This window comes from Bos mutus, chromosome 2 (genome assembly GCF_027580195.1).
Source record: "Bos mutus isolate GX-2022 chromosome 2, NWIPB_WYAK_1.1, whole genome shotgun sequence".
In the NCBI taxonomy this organism is placed as follows: domain Eukaryota; kingdom Metazoa; phylum Chordata; class Mammalia; order Artiodactyla; family Bovidae; genus Bos; species Bos mutus.
Window position 1 is genome coordinate 6,282,400 of NC_091618.1, and position 18,966 is coordinate 6,301,365.

The window sequence follows — 18,966 nt, forward strand, 5'->3', positions numbered from 1 at the left end:
GTATTTTTATTGAAGTATAGGTGATTTACAATGTATTAATTACTGCTGCGCAGCAAAGTGATTGAGTTATACGTACAAATATATATATGTTTAGTTATATGTATATTCTTTATTTAGTATTCTTTTCCATTATGGTTTATCACAGGATATTGAATATAGTTCTCTATGCTATACGGTAGGACCTTATTGTTTATCCATTCTGTATATAACAGCTTACATCTGCTAACCCCAAGCTCTGAGTCCATCCCGCCCTGAAACCCCATTCCCTTGGCAACCACTAAGGCTGCCACAAAAACCACACTGTTCTCAGTGTCTGCGATTCTGTTCCATAGGTAGGTTCATTTGTGTTATAGTTTAGATTACACATATAAGCGATGTCATATGGTATTTGTCTTTCTGACTTGCTTCACTTAGTATGATAATCTCTAGTTGCATTGGATTGGCATTTTAATCAGGAGAAAACCAGGTGAGGTTATGGATTAGGTTGGCATATATATTCTGTCACTTTTGGAAACTGGGAAGTGTTTAGGCCCATTTTCAGTAATGTGAATAGATCTTTCTTTGCAAGATAGATCACTCTTTAAGCTTTCATATGTTAAATCATCAGAAGAATGGCAAATCTTGACAATGTAAACCTATGTATCAACTATTGAGATATAACATGTTAAATTTTGCCATATTTGCTGATCACAGAGGTTTTAAACATTTGAAAGTAGGATTGTTTTTACTTTTGCTATTTTTTTAGCATTTTCTGATATTTGAAGATAGAAGAGTACATATGATTAATTTATTTCTAAGAAGTTGTATGTTTTTCATAGTATTAGACTCAAATTATACTTCAGATGGAAGTATAATTTAATCTAATCATAACCCAGGAAGGTGCAGATAGCCAGAATTCTGAAAAACCTACCTGAGCAGGAAAAGGGAATTCTCCTATTGGGAAATACATTCATGGTTATCAGTTGTGTAAAGGTATAATGGTTCTTTTAATAGCCGGTCCAGAATAAAGTTCCATATTGGCCTTTTTAAAAGCAGGTAAATAACTATAAAAATAAGCTTTGTTTTTAACTACTCGGACATAGATTAAGCTTGGTAGTTGAGGAACATAGCATCCAAATTGTAGATTTTCCTTGCAACATTTTGAAAAGTAAACTACAAACCAAGATTTTGCAACAAAATAAGGAAAATCTGCTGTATGCAATGTGGAGGGAAATAACATGTGAAGAACTCAGTTCTTGCAATTGGTTTCTAAAAGCTTTGCTTTCATCCCTAGCTTGTAGGGCTTTTACTTTCTTCTATGTAGGATCCCTGCTGCTGAGCTTCTCAGTTGGTCCCACGTTTAAGTTCTGGAGCAAATCTGTGCTACACCTTTCCCAGTAGTACAGTGAAAAAATCCCAGGCAGGCTCCTACCTCAGGCAGCAGTTTTCTTGCTTTTCAGACTTTAAGGTTATCTATTCTTAGTTCATTAATTTAAATAACAGTGTAACCCTAGAATTGCTGCTCTAATTGGAGATTTCGTTTTGGTTAATTTTGTTGGAGAGTATTGATCAGTGTTTTGTGTGTGTGTTAGTCGCTCAGTCATGTCCAACCCCACGGACTGTAGCCTACCAGGCTTCTCTGTCCATGGAATTCTCCAGGCAGGAATACTGGAGTGGATTGCCATTCCTTTCTCCATCGGTCATTGTTCAGTTCAGTTCAGTTCAGTCGTTCAGTCGTGTCCAGCTCTTAGCGACCCCATGAATTGCAGCACGGCAGGCCTCCCTGTCCATCACCAACTCCCGGAGTTCACTTAAACTCATGTCCATCGAGTCAGTGATGCCATCCAGCCATCTCATCCTCTGTTGTCCCCTTTTCCTCCTGCCCCCAATCCCTCCCAGCATCAGAGTCTTTTTCCAATGAGTCAACTCTTCGCAGGAGGTAGACCCCAAAGTATTAGTTTCAGCTTCAGCATCAGTCCTTCCAAGAACACCCAGGACTGATCTCCTTTAGGATGGACTGGTTGGATCTCCTTGCAGTCCAAGGGACTCTCAAGAGTCTTCTCCAACACCACAGTTCAAAAGCATCAATTCTTCGGCGCTCAGCTTTCTTCACAGTCCAACTCTCACATCCATACATGACCACTGGAAAAAGGTGTTTTTAAATACCTTTGATGTACTTCAAAGGAACCCCTGAGGCTCCTTTAGGCTAATTTAGATCTACCTTTCTGAGCCCTTACATTTCTTTCAGCTGCTATAGATCATTTATTCTTCTGCTGAAAATCATAGTAGAAAAGTTAGCAGAAAATAGTATATACCATTTTTAAGCCACCTCTCACTAAAGCAAGGACAGAAAGGCAGCATGAAGTGGTTGGTGCTGGTCACCAATAACTCAATTTTTCTCAAATTTTTTTTTTTGTCATTTACATGGACCAGTTCCTCTTTGTGTCTTTCCTTATGAGATTAACATATAGCTGCTTCAGACTCTTTTACCTCCATGCTAATTTAAAATTTCTTAGTCCCATTCTCACTTGTGAGCTCGTCTTTAATTTCCCACCATCTTTAGAGTGAAGCGAAGTCGTTCAGTCGTATCCGACTCTTTGCGACCCCATGGACTGTAGCCTACCAGGCTCCTCCATCCATGGGATTTTCCAGGCAAGAGTACTGGAGTGGGTTGCCATTTCCTTCTCCAGAAGATCTTCCCCACCCAGGGATTGAGCCTGGGTCTTCTGCATTGTAGACAGACGCTTTACTGTCTGAGCCCATTTAATTTTACTAATTTTACTAATCTGTCTCCCAGATTTACTGTTTATACATTTTATTATTACTGAAGTCCATTCTCCTGAACTTTGGAAGCTTGCAGTCATCTTGAAATTCCCTTATCTCTTTCATCAAATCTCTTGAAAAGTCGTGTCTTCCTGTGCAGTTTCTTCAACTTGTTATATGCCTCATCCATTTTTACTGTCTCCTTTTTAATTTTAGTGGATTTTGCTTCATATCCAAATTATTTCAGTAGTCTTTCTATTGAATCTCCTTCATCTAGATCACCTTTCCCCTCTGATCTCTCTGGTACAAAGTGACCAGATTAGTTTAATTAAAATGTCACTTGTTTTATTGTTTTCTTGGTAAAAATCATACTGTTCTCCTGCATTACTAATAAGACCAAGTTTAAGTTTTGGCCCTGAAGTGGGTACATTTTTGCCTATCCTGTGTGTTTCCCACTGCTCTTTGAGATCATCTCCTTCATTAAGCAGCATGCTGTGTGCAGTTCTTTGCACATACCATATCTCTGCTTTTCTCCTTGCTTTTGTAAATGTTTCGGCCCATGCCAGTGGTTTCACTGCTCCCCCCACCCCCAGTCTCTCCAAATCTCTCTGGGTTTGTTCAGAAAAGCTTCAATGATTCCCCCAAGTCTGTACTTGTTTCCTCTTAAAAAATAAAAGTTTCTGGGTATTTTTTCATCTTTCCCCAAGTAGATCGTAAACCGTTTGAAAGTAGGCACTCAGGTCTTCCCGAGTAGTGTAGTTGTAAAGGATTTGCCTGCCAATGCAGGAGGCAGGAGAGACTCAGGTTGGATCCCTGGGTCAAGGATATCCCCTGGAGTAGGCTGGGAGGCTACAGTTCATGGGGTCACAAAGAGTTGGATACAACTGAGTGTGCCTGTGCCCGCGCGGGTGCATGCACGCGCGCGCGCACACACACACACACACACACTATTCTACCTTTGATTTTGTGCATGGCAGTTTTTGTTTGGGTTTTCAGTAAACATTAAATTTGTGAGGTTATTAAGAAATTCAACTTGAGTGTTAATATAGTAGACACTTGTGTATTCAAAGATGGTTTATTGAAAATTTTTTTTTTCCTTTGCTAGTTTGATTGAAGTCAATCCTTGGCAGTCATTTTTATTCTGTAAATTTTGTAAAATTTTGATTAATTGATTTTCTGTTTAAAAACGATTGCTTCCTCTAAGATTTAGAAGTTTGTCAAAATGTTTATAAAAATTATCAATGTGTTTCCAAGAAACTAGTCAAAATATGATGAATATGTTGTTTAGTATGTTAATGGGAACAATAATCCAGTAATTCTCACTTCCATGCCTGGCTAAATGAAAATATTTGGAAGCAACAGACTTCCTCTGAAGATGTTGTAAGAGTATGAATTTTAAATTAACAGTTTTGAATTAAGATGAGAGTTTGAATTAAGATGAAAAAATACTCAGTAGTGTGACTATAACTAAAATACTTCACTGTTTTTCAAGAATAACTTAACATATTTGCAGATTTACTAGAGGATGACTGAAAGACTGCTATGTAAAATAAACCGAAAAGATTTTCAACTTGGAGAAAATATGCACAAATAAACTGTGTTAAGAGTCTGTGCTTTAGACTTGAGAATTGTGTGTGTGTGTGGTGGAGGGAAGTGGGGTAAAAACAACAGGAAGTATTCTCATGCAGGAATACCAAATTAAGTTAATATTAAAAAGTTGCTTTGTGTAATTTTGTCTTCTGTTTTGGATTTGAGCTCATGGAAAACAAAAACCATATTTGCCTGATGTTCCATGTCTTTGTACCACTGTAAGAAGAAAAGTTCTAGGCCCGAAAGACCCAAAGAACAAATGAATACAGCATTTTACGTGTTGTAGTCAGAGACGCTACTTGGATGGAAAGTTAGCTACAAGCATTTTTCTGTGTGAAAGTGAAAGTGTTAGTCACTTAGTCATGTCCAACTCTTTGAGACCCCCTGGATTATAGACCACCAGGCTTCTCTGTCCATGGAATTCTCCAGGCAAGAATACTGGAGTGGGTTGCCATTTTCTTCTCTAGGGGAGCTTCCTGACCCAGGGATTGAACCTGGGTCCTCCTACTTTGCAGGCAGATTTTTTTTTTTTTACCATCTGAGCCACCAGGGAAGCCCCATTTTTGTGTGTATTTTCTTAATGAAATGATTAATACTCTGTTAAAAAATAAAGGAAATTAATATGTAATTATAAAACTGTTTCTTATGCCAATTGTATTGCATGATTCTGTGCTTTAAATATTATATAGCATTCTGGCAAAATGAATCTGAGAGCTAGTAAAGTGCAAAAAAAAAAAAAAAAAGATGAAGAATTGGCCTAGAATACCACTAATAAAGATGATGCTGTTTTCCACTGTCTTGGAGAAGTATTCACCATCACAATACTCATGAGTATATTGTGATTAGAGAGAAAACAGCAACCTTATCTTTACTTTCAAACAGGTTATCAGTGTTTGCCAAGAGATGTATTGTTCATTTACCTAATTTAAAGCACTTTTTGTTTTTCATCATTTCTTACATGTTTATATCACCTTCTGCTTGGTTTTTTCCTGTTTTTCTGCTTAAGTAATACCCCAGAGTTTCACTTCTTTTTTTTTTTTTGACTGCTGCTATAAGAGATACCTTTTAAAAATCTTTCTAGGATATTTTTTTCCTTGTTTCTCCTACAATTTTTTTTTTAATCAAAGAACAGTCTCAAAAAAAAAAAAGAAAACAGTGTCTTTATAAGAATTTTGTTAGTTACTCTTCAAAACCAGAAGACCAAAAAGATTGCCTTACCTTGTTGACCTTCTGAGTACGTAAGTCAGGGGTAAGAACTCCATATTTCTATGAAGTACCATTGATAGAAAAAATTGGTCAATAAAGTACATAGCATGTTGTATGACATGTAGTGGGAGAAGAAGGAAAATCATAGAAATAGGAAGGATTAAAATAATTAATACTTAATGGCAGGCTTGAAGGTGTTTTTTGTTTTTACTTATTAAGAAGTGATCAGATGCCATCATGACAAGAGATGGTTATTTTCATTCTTTGTTAAGCCAGAAACATAATTTGCGAAAGAGCTATATTATTATTTCTAATACCTAAATGTTCTTCTTGGAAATGATTTCATTGTTTTGAGCCCCTTTCCTCTCTTTTCTAAAATATAGTTTAATTTTCTGATCTAGTTTGGTTCTATTTTGGAACCAAACAAAATTATGACAATAATTTTTACTCAGAAACTTTTCAACTCTGAAAGTTTTTTAAATTAATTAATCTGTGTTTATTAAGAATGAGCATTTTTTTACTTAAACTTTAAAATATTAAATGTAGAGCTTGCATTTTCAAGATAGGTTTACAGATTGGATTTCATAATTGGAGTTATCTCTTCATACGTATAAGCCCTTTTTCAAAGGCTGTAAACAGTAGATCACACACCTTGTAACTTGTCTGAGAAGCATAATCCTCTGGAACCTAAAGGACACTCTTCATGCAAGAGCAATGTGAAATAATTTTAGAATGAGATTCTATTCTCCTTTGAAAGCAGATCATCTAGCAGCATATTATAACATTGTAAAAAATCATTTATGTCTGAATACCTTCATACACTTAAGATGAAAGTGTTACCACAGTCATAGGATCGTTCTTACAGTAAGGGGGTAATGTTAGTTGTATTTTCCTGCTCTCTCAACTCAAATGATGGAATACTCAGTCTGCTTTCTAGTTGAGATTCTTTTAAACTGTTGAATGAAGCTTGTCAAGTTTTAGATTTTTGGGGGATGGTGTCTCATATCTTCCAAAGATCACACTGGTTTTCCCATAGTGTATCAGGTGGCTGGAAGCTTAAGATGACCATTACATCTGTCTTGGTGATTGACTTTGGAAGAGTCTTGAAGATGATCTAACTTTCTCAGATTGAACTTTCAAGCTGTGATACTTTTCTTGAAGCTATTTGTACATTAATTAATACAGAAAATTTCTTAGCAGGCTTATTGTGTAGCTTGAGGTAGATGCTCCCCCACAATCTTCCCTGCTTCAGCCTTTCCCCTTGTGTCTCTCTACAGTACTTGGCATATAACTACAAGCTGTCTTATGTTGTGTTTTAAAGTTTTCTAAGGAAGCTCTGGCATGTTCCCATCTGGCACTGTGTAGTATGTATAGCGAATGAAACTTCTTGTGGAACTGAATCTTGTAGTTAATATCCTTTCTTTGAAGTCAAGGGAGAATTTCTCATTAAAATTACATCTTTTGCTTATTTTCTTATATATATATGTGTGTATATATATATATACTTTTTAGGTAGAAAGGTAAAGTTTAAGAGACATTGAGCGAATGCTGAATTGTTGCAACTCCAGATCCTAGAGCCCATACCACACCCACTCTCAGTCTAGCGATAAGTAGTAAGACATTTGGAAGCCCTTTTTCCCCATCCAGTCTTGACTGTTAAGACTGACATCAAGGATTTAGCAATGAGAAATACTATGTACTTTGTTCTGCTACCTTTCAACAAGAATCAGTATGCAAAGTTGACATTTCCTGACCAGAATTTGGAAGACTATAATGTGATTCCCTGGGCCTTGATTCCAGAAGAAAGAGCTCTCTGAATATGGGTTTACTAGTTGGTGGTGAAGTCATGAGTCACCAACTGTTAGGCCAGATATTATCCCAACTATATGTCCAGATATTATCTCAATTTATGGAGTAAGGTCCCTGAGTTCTCCTCTTTCCTTCCACAGGGCAAGCAGGAGGACTTCAAGACGACAGTTCTGGAGGGTATGGAGACGGCCAAGCATCAGGTGAGGGTGGCATTAGATGCTTGCCACTTAGCAAGAGCCGCCAAGTCAGGGATTGATGCTTGCTAGTGTCTTTGGCTGTGGTACCCACATTTTAGCCAGAAGCGCAAGGGAAGAACTATAAGCCACAGGATAGAGTAGTATAATAGAAAGTGTAGCCAGAACAAAGGCAAGCAAAATCTTTTGAAGTCCTCAGGCCGATCTCAGCCCTCCACTCTTCTTCATGTTTTTGAGGAGATGGCGGGTACTTTTCTCCCCAGCAGACTTTATAGTAACAGCAAACATGATATAAAACACAGCTTAGGAATCATGGGACCTTTACACAGAACTATAACTTAATAATACACAGAGAGGGGAAGCCATAGACTGAAAAATAAGATGGAAAGGCATTCTAAGATTAGTCAAAGGAATTATGTGGGCAAGTGACTCTTTAGAAATGATTGTTAAGTGGTATTGGATACAGTTTTTTCAACTAACATTATTACATAGTTAATTTTTCAGTTTTAAACATTTTGTTTCTCACATGAAAATTAATTTTTTAAAAAAAGTCTGCTCAAAGTGCTCTTTATTTTCAGACCAAACTATGAGATTTTTAACTTCTAGGGAAAAGTAAAGGGTTAAATGATTTATAGGGGCCCATTTGGAACAGTTAAAGTTTGTTCCAGGAATCCAAAGTAGAGTTGTCTGGATTTCATCCTTTACCTCTTAAAGGATGTTATTGTATATGCCAGTGCTCAAAACTATTTTGCATGTACATTTTAATAGACTTGGAATAGGTATCATTTTTGGAGTTTGTCACTTTTCAACTCTTAAATCTACTTCAAAATTATTACAATTTGTGTACAGCAGGTCCAGGGAATATTTGTATTTTACTCTCTTGGATCAAAGATACTTCAGTGGTAGTATCTAGGGGATCCAGAATGTTAGAAGTAGACTTCTTTAAATGCTGTCCAAAGAATTGAAGTTTGATAATCAGTACATGGTTGTCTTAGAGGAGTTAAAATTGTCATTTATCTGGCAGATGAATCTTCAACAATGCTTTTCATCAAATGATGCATGATTGGATCTTCCATGGAACTGCCGAGGAGCAGGGATAGCTTTTAGAACTTTTAATCTTGAAGAAATAGAGTTTTCTTGTTGCTTTTTGTTTTTACGTGAATAATTAATAAATTTACTCTTTCGCTTAAGAAAACAGTGTGTTGTATTGCTGAAAGTAAAAGCAGACTTCCATACAAAACTGGTGCTACTAATTTAATACTAGTAGAACATGAGCTTTAGGTGTTTCCAGGAATGGTGGTGACTATTCTGAACCCGTCAAGGTCTCTTTAGATCTTTATCTTGTACAGCTTGTTCAGAAGCATGCATTTGTGATATGATCAGTCTGAGTTAGAAAAGTATGCTTATAAGTAATCAGTGTTCTTCTCTTAACAAAACCATGTGACCTTCATGAGTATCTTGGGACCAGTATCATATCTTGACCTTAAAAAATCACATCAAGTTGGTATTTACATCCTAAACCTTAAAAGTTAGTGGGGAACTTGAGGTCATCTTACCTAGTTTTCTGCCTTCAAACATATGGTATTTGTATCACCCCTGTTTTATCATTTAGGTCCTGAAACACAAAGTTAAATGACTCGGCCGGGAATATACCAGCAGTGGAGGAGTCTTGTTTCTTATGCATATACTGTTCCTTACACTCTGCCTCATAGAATCATTTAAAGTGTGCATTTACCCTAAAAATTAAAAATCTAAAGCGTAAGAAATGCTCTCCTTTTTCTTCCTTTTTCTGTCTTTTTATTCTTTTATTTTTAAGCTATTAGTAGACTGGATATAGTGCATCAGGGCTTCCCTGATGGCTCAGACAGTAAAGAATATGCCTGCAGTGCAGGAGACCCAGGTTTGATCCCTGGGTCGGGAAAATCCCCTGGAGAAGGGCATGGCTACCCACTCCAGTATTCTTGCCTGGAAAATCCCATGGTCACAGGAGCCTTGCGGGCTACGGTCCATGGGGTTGAAGAGTCAGACCTGACTGACTAACACTAACATGTGGTGCCTCTGTAGTTACTAATTTTAGGAAGTTCATATGTACTTCTTAGCAGGCTCTTGTTTCCATCCTTTAGCTAGAAATCTAGTTATAGGTAAATTTTATCTACTTTAATGAAGGTGGGAAAGCCAAGAAACTCTCATGGAGTTCTTCTTTTCTTTTCTGTTGTCATATCTCTGTTACTTTATTCAAGATGCTGCCTGTGTTCTAACAGAATTGGGGGGAAATGGTTTCATGGAATGGAGGTCCTAGAGCCTCACTTCCCCCTCCCTTTTTCTGTCTAATTAATAGATCCACAAAGGTCTAAGTCATTCCCTTAAATATGTAACTACTTTTAGTTTGTTTTCAGAGAAAGTATGAGCCAGTCAGACCCTTAGACAGGGCAGTTAAGCTTTAGCATGACTGCATTTTGAAAGGTGATGCTGGGAATATCCTGTGTTGAAGTGGTAAGACAAACAGAGGGCAAGACTGGTATGTAGGCAACCTTGGGGCTTTTAAAAATGTTTTGAAACATTCTGAATTTCCAGAATACCAGGCTCTGTTAAGTACACACAGACACCAAAGTATAAAACTATTCCAGAGCCAAGTGTAAATTACTTGTGAATTGTGTGTACTACTGATACTTTTAATAATGATATTGTAAAGACAATTGTATTCTGTAAGATTCTCCCCATTAAAGGAGATAGCAGTCTGTTCATTTTGCAATATTTGTAAAAGAAAAAATGTTTTGATTTAGCTTCTGAGCAGTTTAATTTCCAAATTTTTTGTTTCTTTGGGGAAAAGTTAGATTTTTAAATCTTGTACTTTTCATCTTGATTTTGATAATGGTTTCCTTCTCTGAAATACTAGTCTCATCCTTAAAAGCTAGAAGGAAGGCAGTAATTACTGAGATTTTTAGTAATTTAGTAATTACTAAAGTAATTTTTAGTAATTTAGTCCGTTTTTCATGTTTTAAAACTTTAACTTTAAGAATAATTGGGTTGTTTTTTTTTTAGCTATTATGCAGAAGTTAGGGATGGAGAATATTGTTATTCCACATGTACATTAATGTTACAACTTTGGGCTTCTTTAATTCCTTTTGTTAAACTTTTGATGTTTGATCAAAAGATAATTTAAAACTCATGACTGATATAAAATTTGTTGTTACATTTTCTCCAGATTTCTCAAATTAGACAACTATATTAAAGTGATTTCTGTTGATAACACTTGGAATGAGAAACCATATATAATGTAAAATTTAGTGGGTCTCCCCCCGCCCATCCCCCCCCCCCCACACACACACATGGTTTTTCTGGCTGTCATGACAGTAGTATTTTGCAATGGCATTGATAGTCAGGGACCACTTATTAAACATATGTATAGAAGATATATAACTAAGAAAGAAAACTACCCTGTTTGGGGGAAGGAAAAGTAAAGTTTATAGAGTTCATTGGTTTTCTTGTTAATAGTATACACTCGTGAAATATACCAAGATATAACCTATATTTGGTTCAAATACTCAGGGTAATTGAGTAGATAATATTTCTTATAAATGTAACATGTTTTTAGACTTGGCTTTATTTTTCGTTTAGTTTATTTATTATGATTTCGGAATACAGGACTGGGGACTTGGAAGCTGTAAAGTATTGGAAACTTTCAGTTTACAGAAACTGTCAGTTTACTTCTGATAGTCACCATTTCTTCTTTTCATGCCTTGATTTCCTGCTCTACCCTCCACAGTATGGCCGTTATTCTTTGTTTTTTTCTTAGAGAATAATTTCCCTGAGAGTCTTTAATTTTAGGTTGTGATTCATTGACTATGAGGATTGTTAATTTGATCTAGTGTTGTGAATACATTATTTGTGCCCTCATTACTTACTGTGGATGAATGGGTTTTAATGTTTGTCTCCAAGAACAGCATTCCCTAATGTACAGTAGCATTGGGCATTTTTGCTTATCCTCTTGTTAATCATTGTTTTTTCTAAATCATGTTTAGACATCTTTACGGAAACAGTGCCTCAGTAGCTTAACTGTGGTTCTCTGAGCCCCACCTTGCCTGCTTTCTTCTCTTTGTTCTCCTGATCTCACCAATGCCTTTTCTTTAGTGTTGCTTTCATCATCAGTGCTTTCAACTTCTTGTTTTTTTGTGCTTTTAAATGATTAAATATGGATATCTGGTACCTATTTTATTACTTACATAATTACTTCAATGGTACTGAATTTTTAAACTCTTTAAATTGTGTCTTGATATGTGCAGAAGCTGATGGTTAAGTGTATATTTATAAGATCACCCTAGATAGAGAGCACCAAATCCTAACCCCTGGACTAGCAGGGGAAGATCATCTTAGAAATAAAAGTAAAATATATGAAATGTATTTCTTAGGACGTCTTATAAAGATGTACTTAACCCCCAGCTTATAAAAATTTCAATTTAATACCCAATTTAAGACTTACACTTGTTAAATAAATTATATATATGTATATGTAGTACTATCACTGACTTAGAGCCAGACATCCTGGAATGTGAAGTCAAGGGGGCCTTAGAAAGCATCACTATGAACAAAGCTAGTGGAGGTGATGGAATTCCAGTTGAGCTATTCCAAATCCTGAAAGGTGATGCAGTGAAAGTGCTGCGCTCAATATGCCAGCAAATTTGGAAAACTCAGCAGTGGCCACAGGACTGGAAAAGGTCAGTTTTCATTCCAGTCCCAAAGAAAGGCAATGCCAAAGAATGCTTAAACTACCGCACAATTGCACTCATCTCACACGCTAGTAAAGTAATGCTCAAAATTCTCCAAGCCAGGCTTCAGCAATATGTGAACTGTGAACTTCCAGATGTTCAAGCTGGTTTTAGAAAAGGCAGAGAACCAGAGATCAAATTGCCAACATCCGCTGGATCGTCGAAAAAGCAGGAGAGTTCCATAAAAACATTTATTTCTGCTTTATTGACTATGCCAAAGCCTTTGACTGTGTGGATCACAATAAACTGTGGACAATTCTGAAAGAGATGGGAATACCAGACCACCTGACCTGCCTCTTGAGAAACCTATATGCAGGTCAGGAAGCAACAGTTAGAACTAGACATGGAGCAACAGACTGGTTCCAAATAGGAAAAGGAGTACGTCAAGGCTGTATATTGTCACCCTGCTTATTTAACTTCTATGCAGAGTACATCATGAGAAACGCTGGGCTGGAAGAAGCACCAGCTGGAATCAAGATTGCTGGAAGAAATATCAATAACCTCAGATATGCAGATGACACCACCCTTATGGCAGAAGGTGAAGAGGAACTAAAAAGCCTCTTGATGAAAGTGAAAGAGGAGAGTGAAAAAGTTGGCTTAAAGCTCAACATTCAGAAAAGTAAGATCATGGCATCTGGTCCCATCACTTCATGGAAAACAGATGGGGAAACAGTGGAAACATGTCAGACTTTATTTTTTGAGGCTCCAAAATCACTGTAGATGAATGACTGCAGCCATGAAATTAAAAGACGCTTACTCCTTGGAAGGAAAGTTATGACCAACCTAGATAGCATATTCAAAAGCAGAGACATTCATTACTTTGCCAACAAAGGTCCGTCTAGTCAATGCTATGGTTTTTCCAGTGGTCATGTATGGATGTGAAGAGTTGGACTGTGAAGAAGGCTGAGCACCAAAGAATTGATGCTTTTGAACTGTGGAGTTGGAGAAGACTCTTGAGAGTCCCTTGGACTGCAAGGAGATCCAACCAGTCCATTCTGAAGGAGATCAGTCCTGGGTGTTCATTGGAAGAACTGATGCTAAAGCTGAAATTCCAGTACTTTGGCCACCTCATGCGAAGAGTTGACTCATTGGAAAAGACTCTGATGCTGGGAGGGATTGGGGGCAGGAAGAGAAGGGGACAACAGAGGATGAAATGGCTGGATGGCATCACCAACTCGATGGACGTGAGTCTGAGTGAACTCCAGGAGTTGGTGATAGACAGGGAGGCCTGGCGTTCTGCAATTCATGGGGTCACAAAGAGTCGGACACGACTGAGCGACTGAACTGAACTGACTAATATAGTATATGCAGTAACATATTTTACTTGCAGTTAGTAGTAAGGCATTTATAGTGTTTCTACCAGAAAAGATGGATTTCTTGCTTTCTTTTGTCTCTTCATTGTAGTCGCCTTCGTTTCTCTCACTGCTTGCCAGCAGTTGAACTATGAGAACTAGTGGATGGTGCTGTTGATGAGACCATATGTTCGTTATTAAATGTTAGATCCTCTTCATGTTCCCTGTTGTTGTCCTAAAAAAAGTATGTGATTGTGTTTTTCATTCCGTAGCCTCTTTTGCTTTCTTGTTAGTCTTTTCTCCTTTACTCTTGTTCTTTAGTTTTAAAATTTATTATATACTGTTAATAGTGCTAATTTTAGTTAAGAGTGTCCTCAAGTATTTTAAAGCTTTTTGTGGATGAAGAAAAGATTCTAAATGCCTTGTTACGTTTTTTAACGTATATTGTTTCTCTCATTAGTAAACTGATTTTAGGAATGTTAAGCTCAAAAGAATGACTACTTTTTAAGGGTGTTTCAGCTTTTGAGCAAATTGAAAGTTTGTTTTTTTTTTTTAAAAAGGAAGTGAGATCAGTCTGTGAACAAGCCAAAGCGCTACAGAAGTTCTTCAGGCAGAAAAGGAGTTTGAGGCATAATCATTATCCCTAGTTCTATATTCACTTGCACGTTTCCCAGAAACCCGTTGCTTTTTTTTGCTAGGTGTGGAGGGTGCAGCTTTCCAGAGTAGACTTCCTCATGACCGGATGACTTCTCAAGAAGCAGCCTGTTTTCCGGATATCATCAGTGGACCACAGCAGACCCAGAAGGTTTTTCTGTTCATTAGAAATCGCACAGTAAGTTTCCTTGTTAGTTTTTTCCCACCTGAATTCTAAAAGGTACATATTATTTTATATAGAATACAGGGGGGAAAGTAGAGAGGAAAGAATTTTTAAGTTACCTATAATACTATTATCCAGAGATAAACACTGTTAAAAATTAGTTTTTTTCCTCTAGGTATTTTTTTAAATGTATATAATTTTTCTTACAAAATTGAGATCCTCCTTCCATGCATTCTTTGGATTCTTTTCATTCTTCAGTAGCCTTATAAACACACAATAAGAATCTTTATAAGCTTTTTAAAAATATACTTTAAAAATAATCACTTTGTCTTTCCTTCTCAGCATAAGAGAAGCCCTTATTCTGTTCTGCTCATCTGGGTCATCATCTTCCTCTGGCTAAATGATTGTTTTTAATATCTGTGTAATATTTATTTGATAGGTGGGTCATACTTTTAACTGTTGGGCAGTTAAATGTCCATTTTACTTATTAAAGTGAAGCTCTGAACAGCTTTATACATTGTTGACTCTCATCTCTGATTATTTCCTTATGATAGAATTCTAGATAGAGTTCTAGAAGGAAAACTACTTTCTCAAAAAGTATGAACACTTTTTAAGATTTGATACATGTTGTCAGATTACTTCCCCGAGAACCTGACCCAGTTAATGCCCTCATTGAGTGAAAGTGAAAGTGTTAATTGTTCAGTCATGTCCAACGCTTTGCGACCCCATGGACCGTAACCCACCAGGCTCCTCTGTCCATGGGATTTTCCAGGCAAGAATACTGGAGTGGGTAGCTATTGCCTTCTTCAGGGGATCTTTTCAACACAGGGATCTGAACTCAGGTCTCCTTCATTGCAGGCAGATTTTATGGTCTGATTGATGATAATCTTTGCTGCTGTAGTAGGCCAAGATCATTTCATTTATCTTCCATTTCTTTGATTACTTAGACTGATGGCTTTTTCATATTTGTTAGTCATTCGTATTTCTTCTGTGAATTTTTCTTTTACATTCTTTATTCATCTGAAGTTTTTTTTTTTTTTAATTTGGCTGCCCTGGGGTCTTAGTTGGCCTGTGGGATCTAGTTCCCTGACTAGGAATCAAACCCAGGTACCCTGCTTTGGGAACACAGTCTTAGCCACTGGACCACCAGGGAAGTCCCATCAGAAATTCTTTAACTGTATACTGTCAGAACATATTTGTTAAACTCTGAAAGTGAAAATGTTAGTCACTTCAGTCGTGTCCAGCTCTTTGCGACCCCATGGACGTAGCCTGCCAGGCTCCTCTGTCCATGGAATTCTCAAGGCAAGAATACTGGAATTCTCAAGGCAAGAGCCATTCTTTTCTCCAGGGAATCTTCCCGACTCAGGGATTGAACCAGGGTCTGCTGCAATGCAGGCAGATTCTTTACCTGCTTGGCCGAGCCACCAGGGAAGCTCCATTAGTTATACTCTGGTGAAACAGAGTAGAAGAAATTCATGTTGAATTTCAGCTATTTTGGATATAGCTGAATAAATACTCAGAGATGTCTTTTTATTCACCACTAACATCTTTATTTTGACCATTAGATTGTAGAACTACTGCTAAATTTGGATTGTTAGATGCCATTTAGCTAGAGTGATTGGTAGGTTTGTGTAGTAGTGAATAAAGGTTCTTTTTGTGAAGAAAAAATTGGGTGATTTTTTAAAAAAGTGAATGGAAAAGTCCTAATGTGCATTTTTGAGGCTGATTTGTCTTATAATTGAATCAGCTTCTGTGTATAGCTTGTTAACATTTGTTCTAAGTAGATTTCAGACAAAATTGTCATTTTGTTGTTTCACCTGAGGGAAGTTTTCACTTTTACTTGAATTTCAGTGGTAGATTATAGCGATCTCTGTTTCCTCTGATTCATTCCCTGTGACAGAAGTCCAGATTTGGGGAAGGACTAAGCGCAGATTTAAAGTTGTGGTCTCTGGCTATAAAACAGAATTTAAGTTATTCTTTCCTATAAGAACTGTGTCACTTGTCTCATGTTAAATTGCATCCTTTGCTTCCAGATTTTAAAACCACAATTTTAGAATTATTCAACTAGAACCTGTAATGTGAGCTTTGTATTATAAGATGGAAGGAGGAAAAAGGCTTATGTTGAAGTTTGATGGGCTTGGGCCCACGGCATGATTGAGGAATTCCATTTTCCTTTTGACAGTAGCCACAGAGAAAAGCAGAGGGTCCATATGAATTTGGTCATATCTCTTTGTAACTGAATTTATTTACACATTAACTCCTTTGAAATTTGATGGAGCAGTATTTATTAACTTTTAGCTAAGATTTAAATATGATAGTATTCCACTGGTCTTGCCTTTTGTAGGTATGTATTCAATTTGAAGAGAATTCATGTTAGAGGCCATTGATTGTACCTTAATATTTGTCATTCCTCATTTTACTGCTTTTTCAGCAGTATTAGAAATAATTGACTCCTTTCTTAAATACACAGCTTCCTTAGCTTAACACAGTATTCTAGTTTTTCTGTTGTTTCCCTGGTTGTTGTCTTCTCTGAATGATTTGTAGGGTTGTCCTTAACAACAGGCCAACTATGTGAACTGGTTGGAAGTCCTTAAGGTCCTCTCCTCTCTCCCCTGTTCTTTCCTGCTAGGAACCCTTCTTCTGCACACTTGACTTCAGTTATTCCCATAAGCAAGAGGCTCTAAACCTCAACTCTCTGAACCCCAGCTGCGTATCTAGATGCCAGTCTTTCAGCTCCTCTTATTGTCTTTAAACTCAACTCATGATCTCTTATTTCAGTGTCCCTCATTCAGTAAATGGTATACCAATTCATTTAGTTGTGCAGGCTAATAACTGAGGAGTTATCTTTTGCACACACACGTCACCACATATCTAAATGATCATTTAATTTTGTATCAACTCAGTATCTCTGGAGATATCTAATCCAGGTTTAAATCCTTGTTGCTCCCAAGCTGAATGATTTTGACAAGTTACTTGGTAGGCCAAATATTTCCCAGCTTCTTTAATTATTCCCTCATTTGCCATGGTTTTGTGTTTCATTAGTTTCTTTGTCAGAAATAAAACCCTTACTGTTTCATTGAAAGGAAAACCCATATTTGAGGCAATCAAATAGTGTATGCCTATTTGTATGTAATACAATTTTCTGTCATTCAATTACAGTTGCAGTTGTGGTTGGATAATCCAAAGATTCAGCTGACATTTGAAGCTACTCTCCAACAATTAGAAGCGCCTTACAACAGTAAGTAGTATGTTCCATAGGACTGATCTTGAACTGGATTGTGAAAATTGATATTTTTTTGCAGAAGCTCATGGCTCCTTGATATTGAATTTGTTAATTAATTTTCATACATATATTCATTTTATTTCACGCCTGTGCTGTGCAAAAGTGAGCCTTTTAGCAAAACTGTTTTGTGTGTTTGTAATTGTTCTTCTGAATTTTTATTTGTGATGACAGGTGAATGAGTTCAAGAAATTGCTAATAATCTCTCTAGACCTGTGTTCCAGCTTTAATCCACAGAGCACTTTGGTGGCATTCAGTTGGCTGTATATTTGGCTTTTTCATTTGCCACTTGCCACCAATGGTGTTGTAAAGATTTTCCCAAAGTAAATGAGCATACTACTGCTATTTAAAGGGTTGGTTTTGTCCTTCATTTCATCTGTATTGGAATGTCATTCTTAAAAATTGAAGATTGTGTGATAGGCTTTTTGGACTACCACACAGACTTAACAGTTCTCAAAATCACTTTCCTAAAGGAGTCATATGACTTGAAGCTTATGGAAAAGATGAATAGAATGACTTCATGATGGAGAAATAAAGAAGAATCAGAGTTTTCCATTTAAAGTGCTAAAAAGATAAACATGTATTTAAATTCATTTTTCTGTAGGTGATACTGTGCTTGTCCACCGAGTTCACAGTTATTTAGAGCGTCATGGTCTTATCAACTTCGGCATCTATAAGAGGATAAAGCCCCTCCCAAGTAAGGACTGGCCAATGAATTTCATTGTTTTAGATTAGATTCCAGGAGGCTTTATTTTGATTTCTGATCCATATTTAGAGCCAGAATATTCCCAAGCTTATCTTCTTATAAGTTAAATTTAAACTAAAATCTCCTTATAAATATGAATTTCCTATAATTTCTGGTTTGATAAATACTTGGTAAAAGAGATGAATTTCCAATTTAAGAAAAAACAAAAACAGTTTATTAAAAATGAAAAATCAGTTATGAAAGTGGGAGGTTTGTTTTCTCTCATTGAGCAGTTCTTTAATGCAGTGATAGGGTTGCATTTTTATTTTTTTTTAATGCTGTTTACCCCTTTAATGGTGTCTGGATAATGTCTGCCAGGAGTCAGAAGATAGGGATAATCTGAGAATTAATACATCTATCTGTTTATTTGCACTTCCCTGGTGACTCAGATGGTAAAGAATCTGCCTGCAATGTGGGACACCTGGGTTCGATCCCTGGGTTGGGACAATCCTGTGGAGGAGGGCCTGGCAACCCACTCTAGTATTCTTGCCTGGTCCCTATAGACAGAGGAGCCTGGCAGCTACA

General features: G+C 36.9%; 1 protein-coding gene across 1 annotated transcript in view; it reads left to right on the forward strand.

The window, feature by feature from the left end:
• KDM1A (lysine demethylase 1A) overlaps positions 1-18,966 on the forward strand; it is a 66,023-nt gene that overhangs the window by 17,918 nt on the left and 29,139 nt on the right. The window contains 4 exon segments of the mRNA XM_070382852.1: positions 7,488-7,547; positions 14,298-14,431; positions 17,576-17,654; positions 18,301-18,393. Of these exon segments, the coding sequence (XP_070238953.1) occupies positions 7,488-7,547; positions 14,298-14,431; positions 17,576-17,654; positions 18,301-18,393 (366 nt within the window).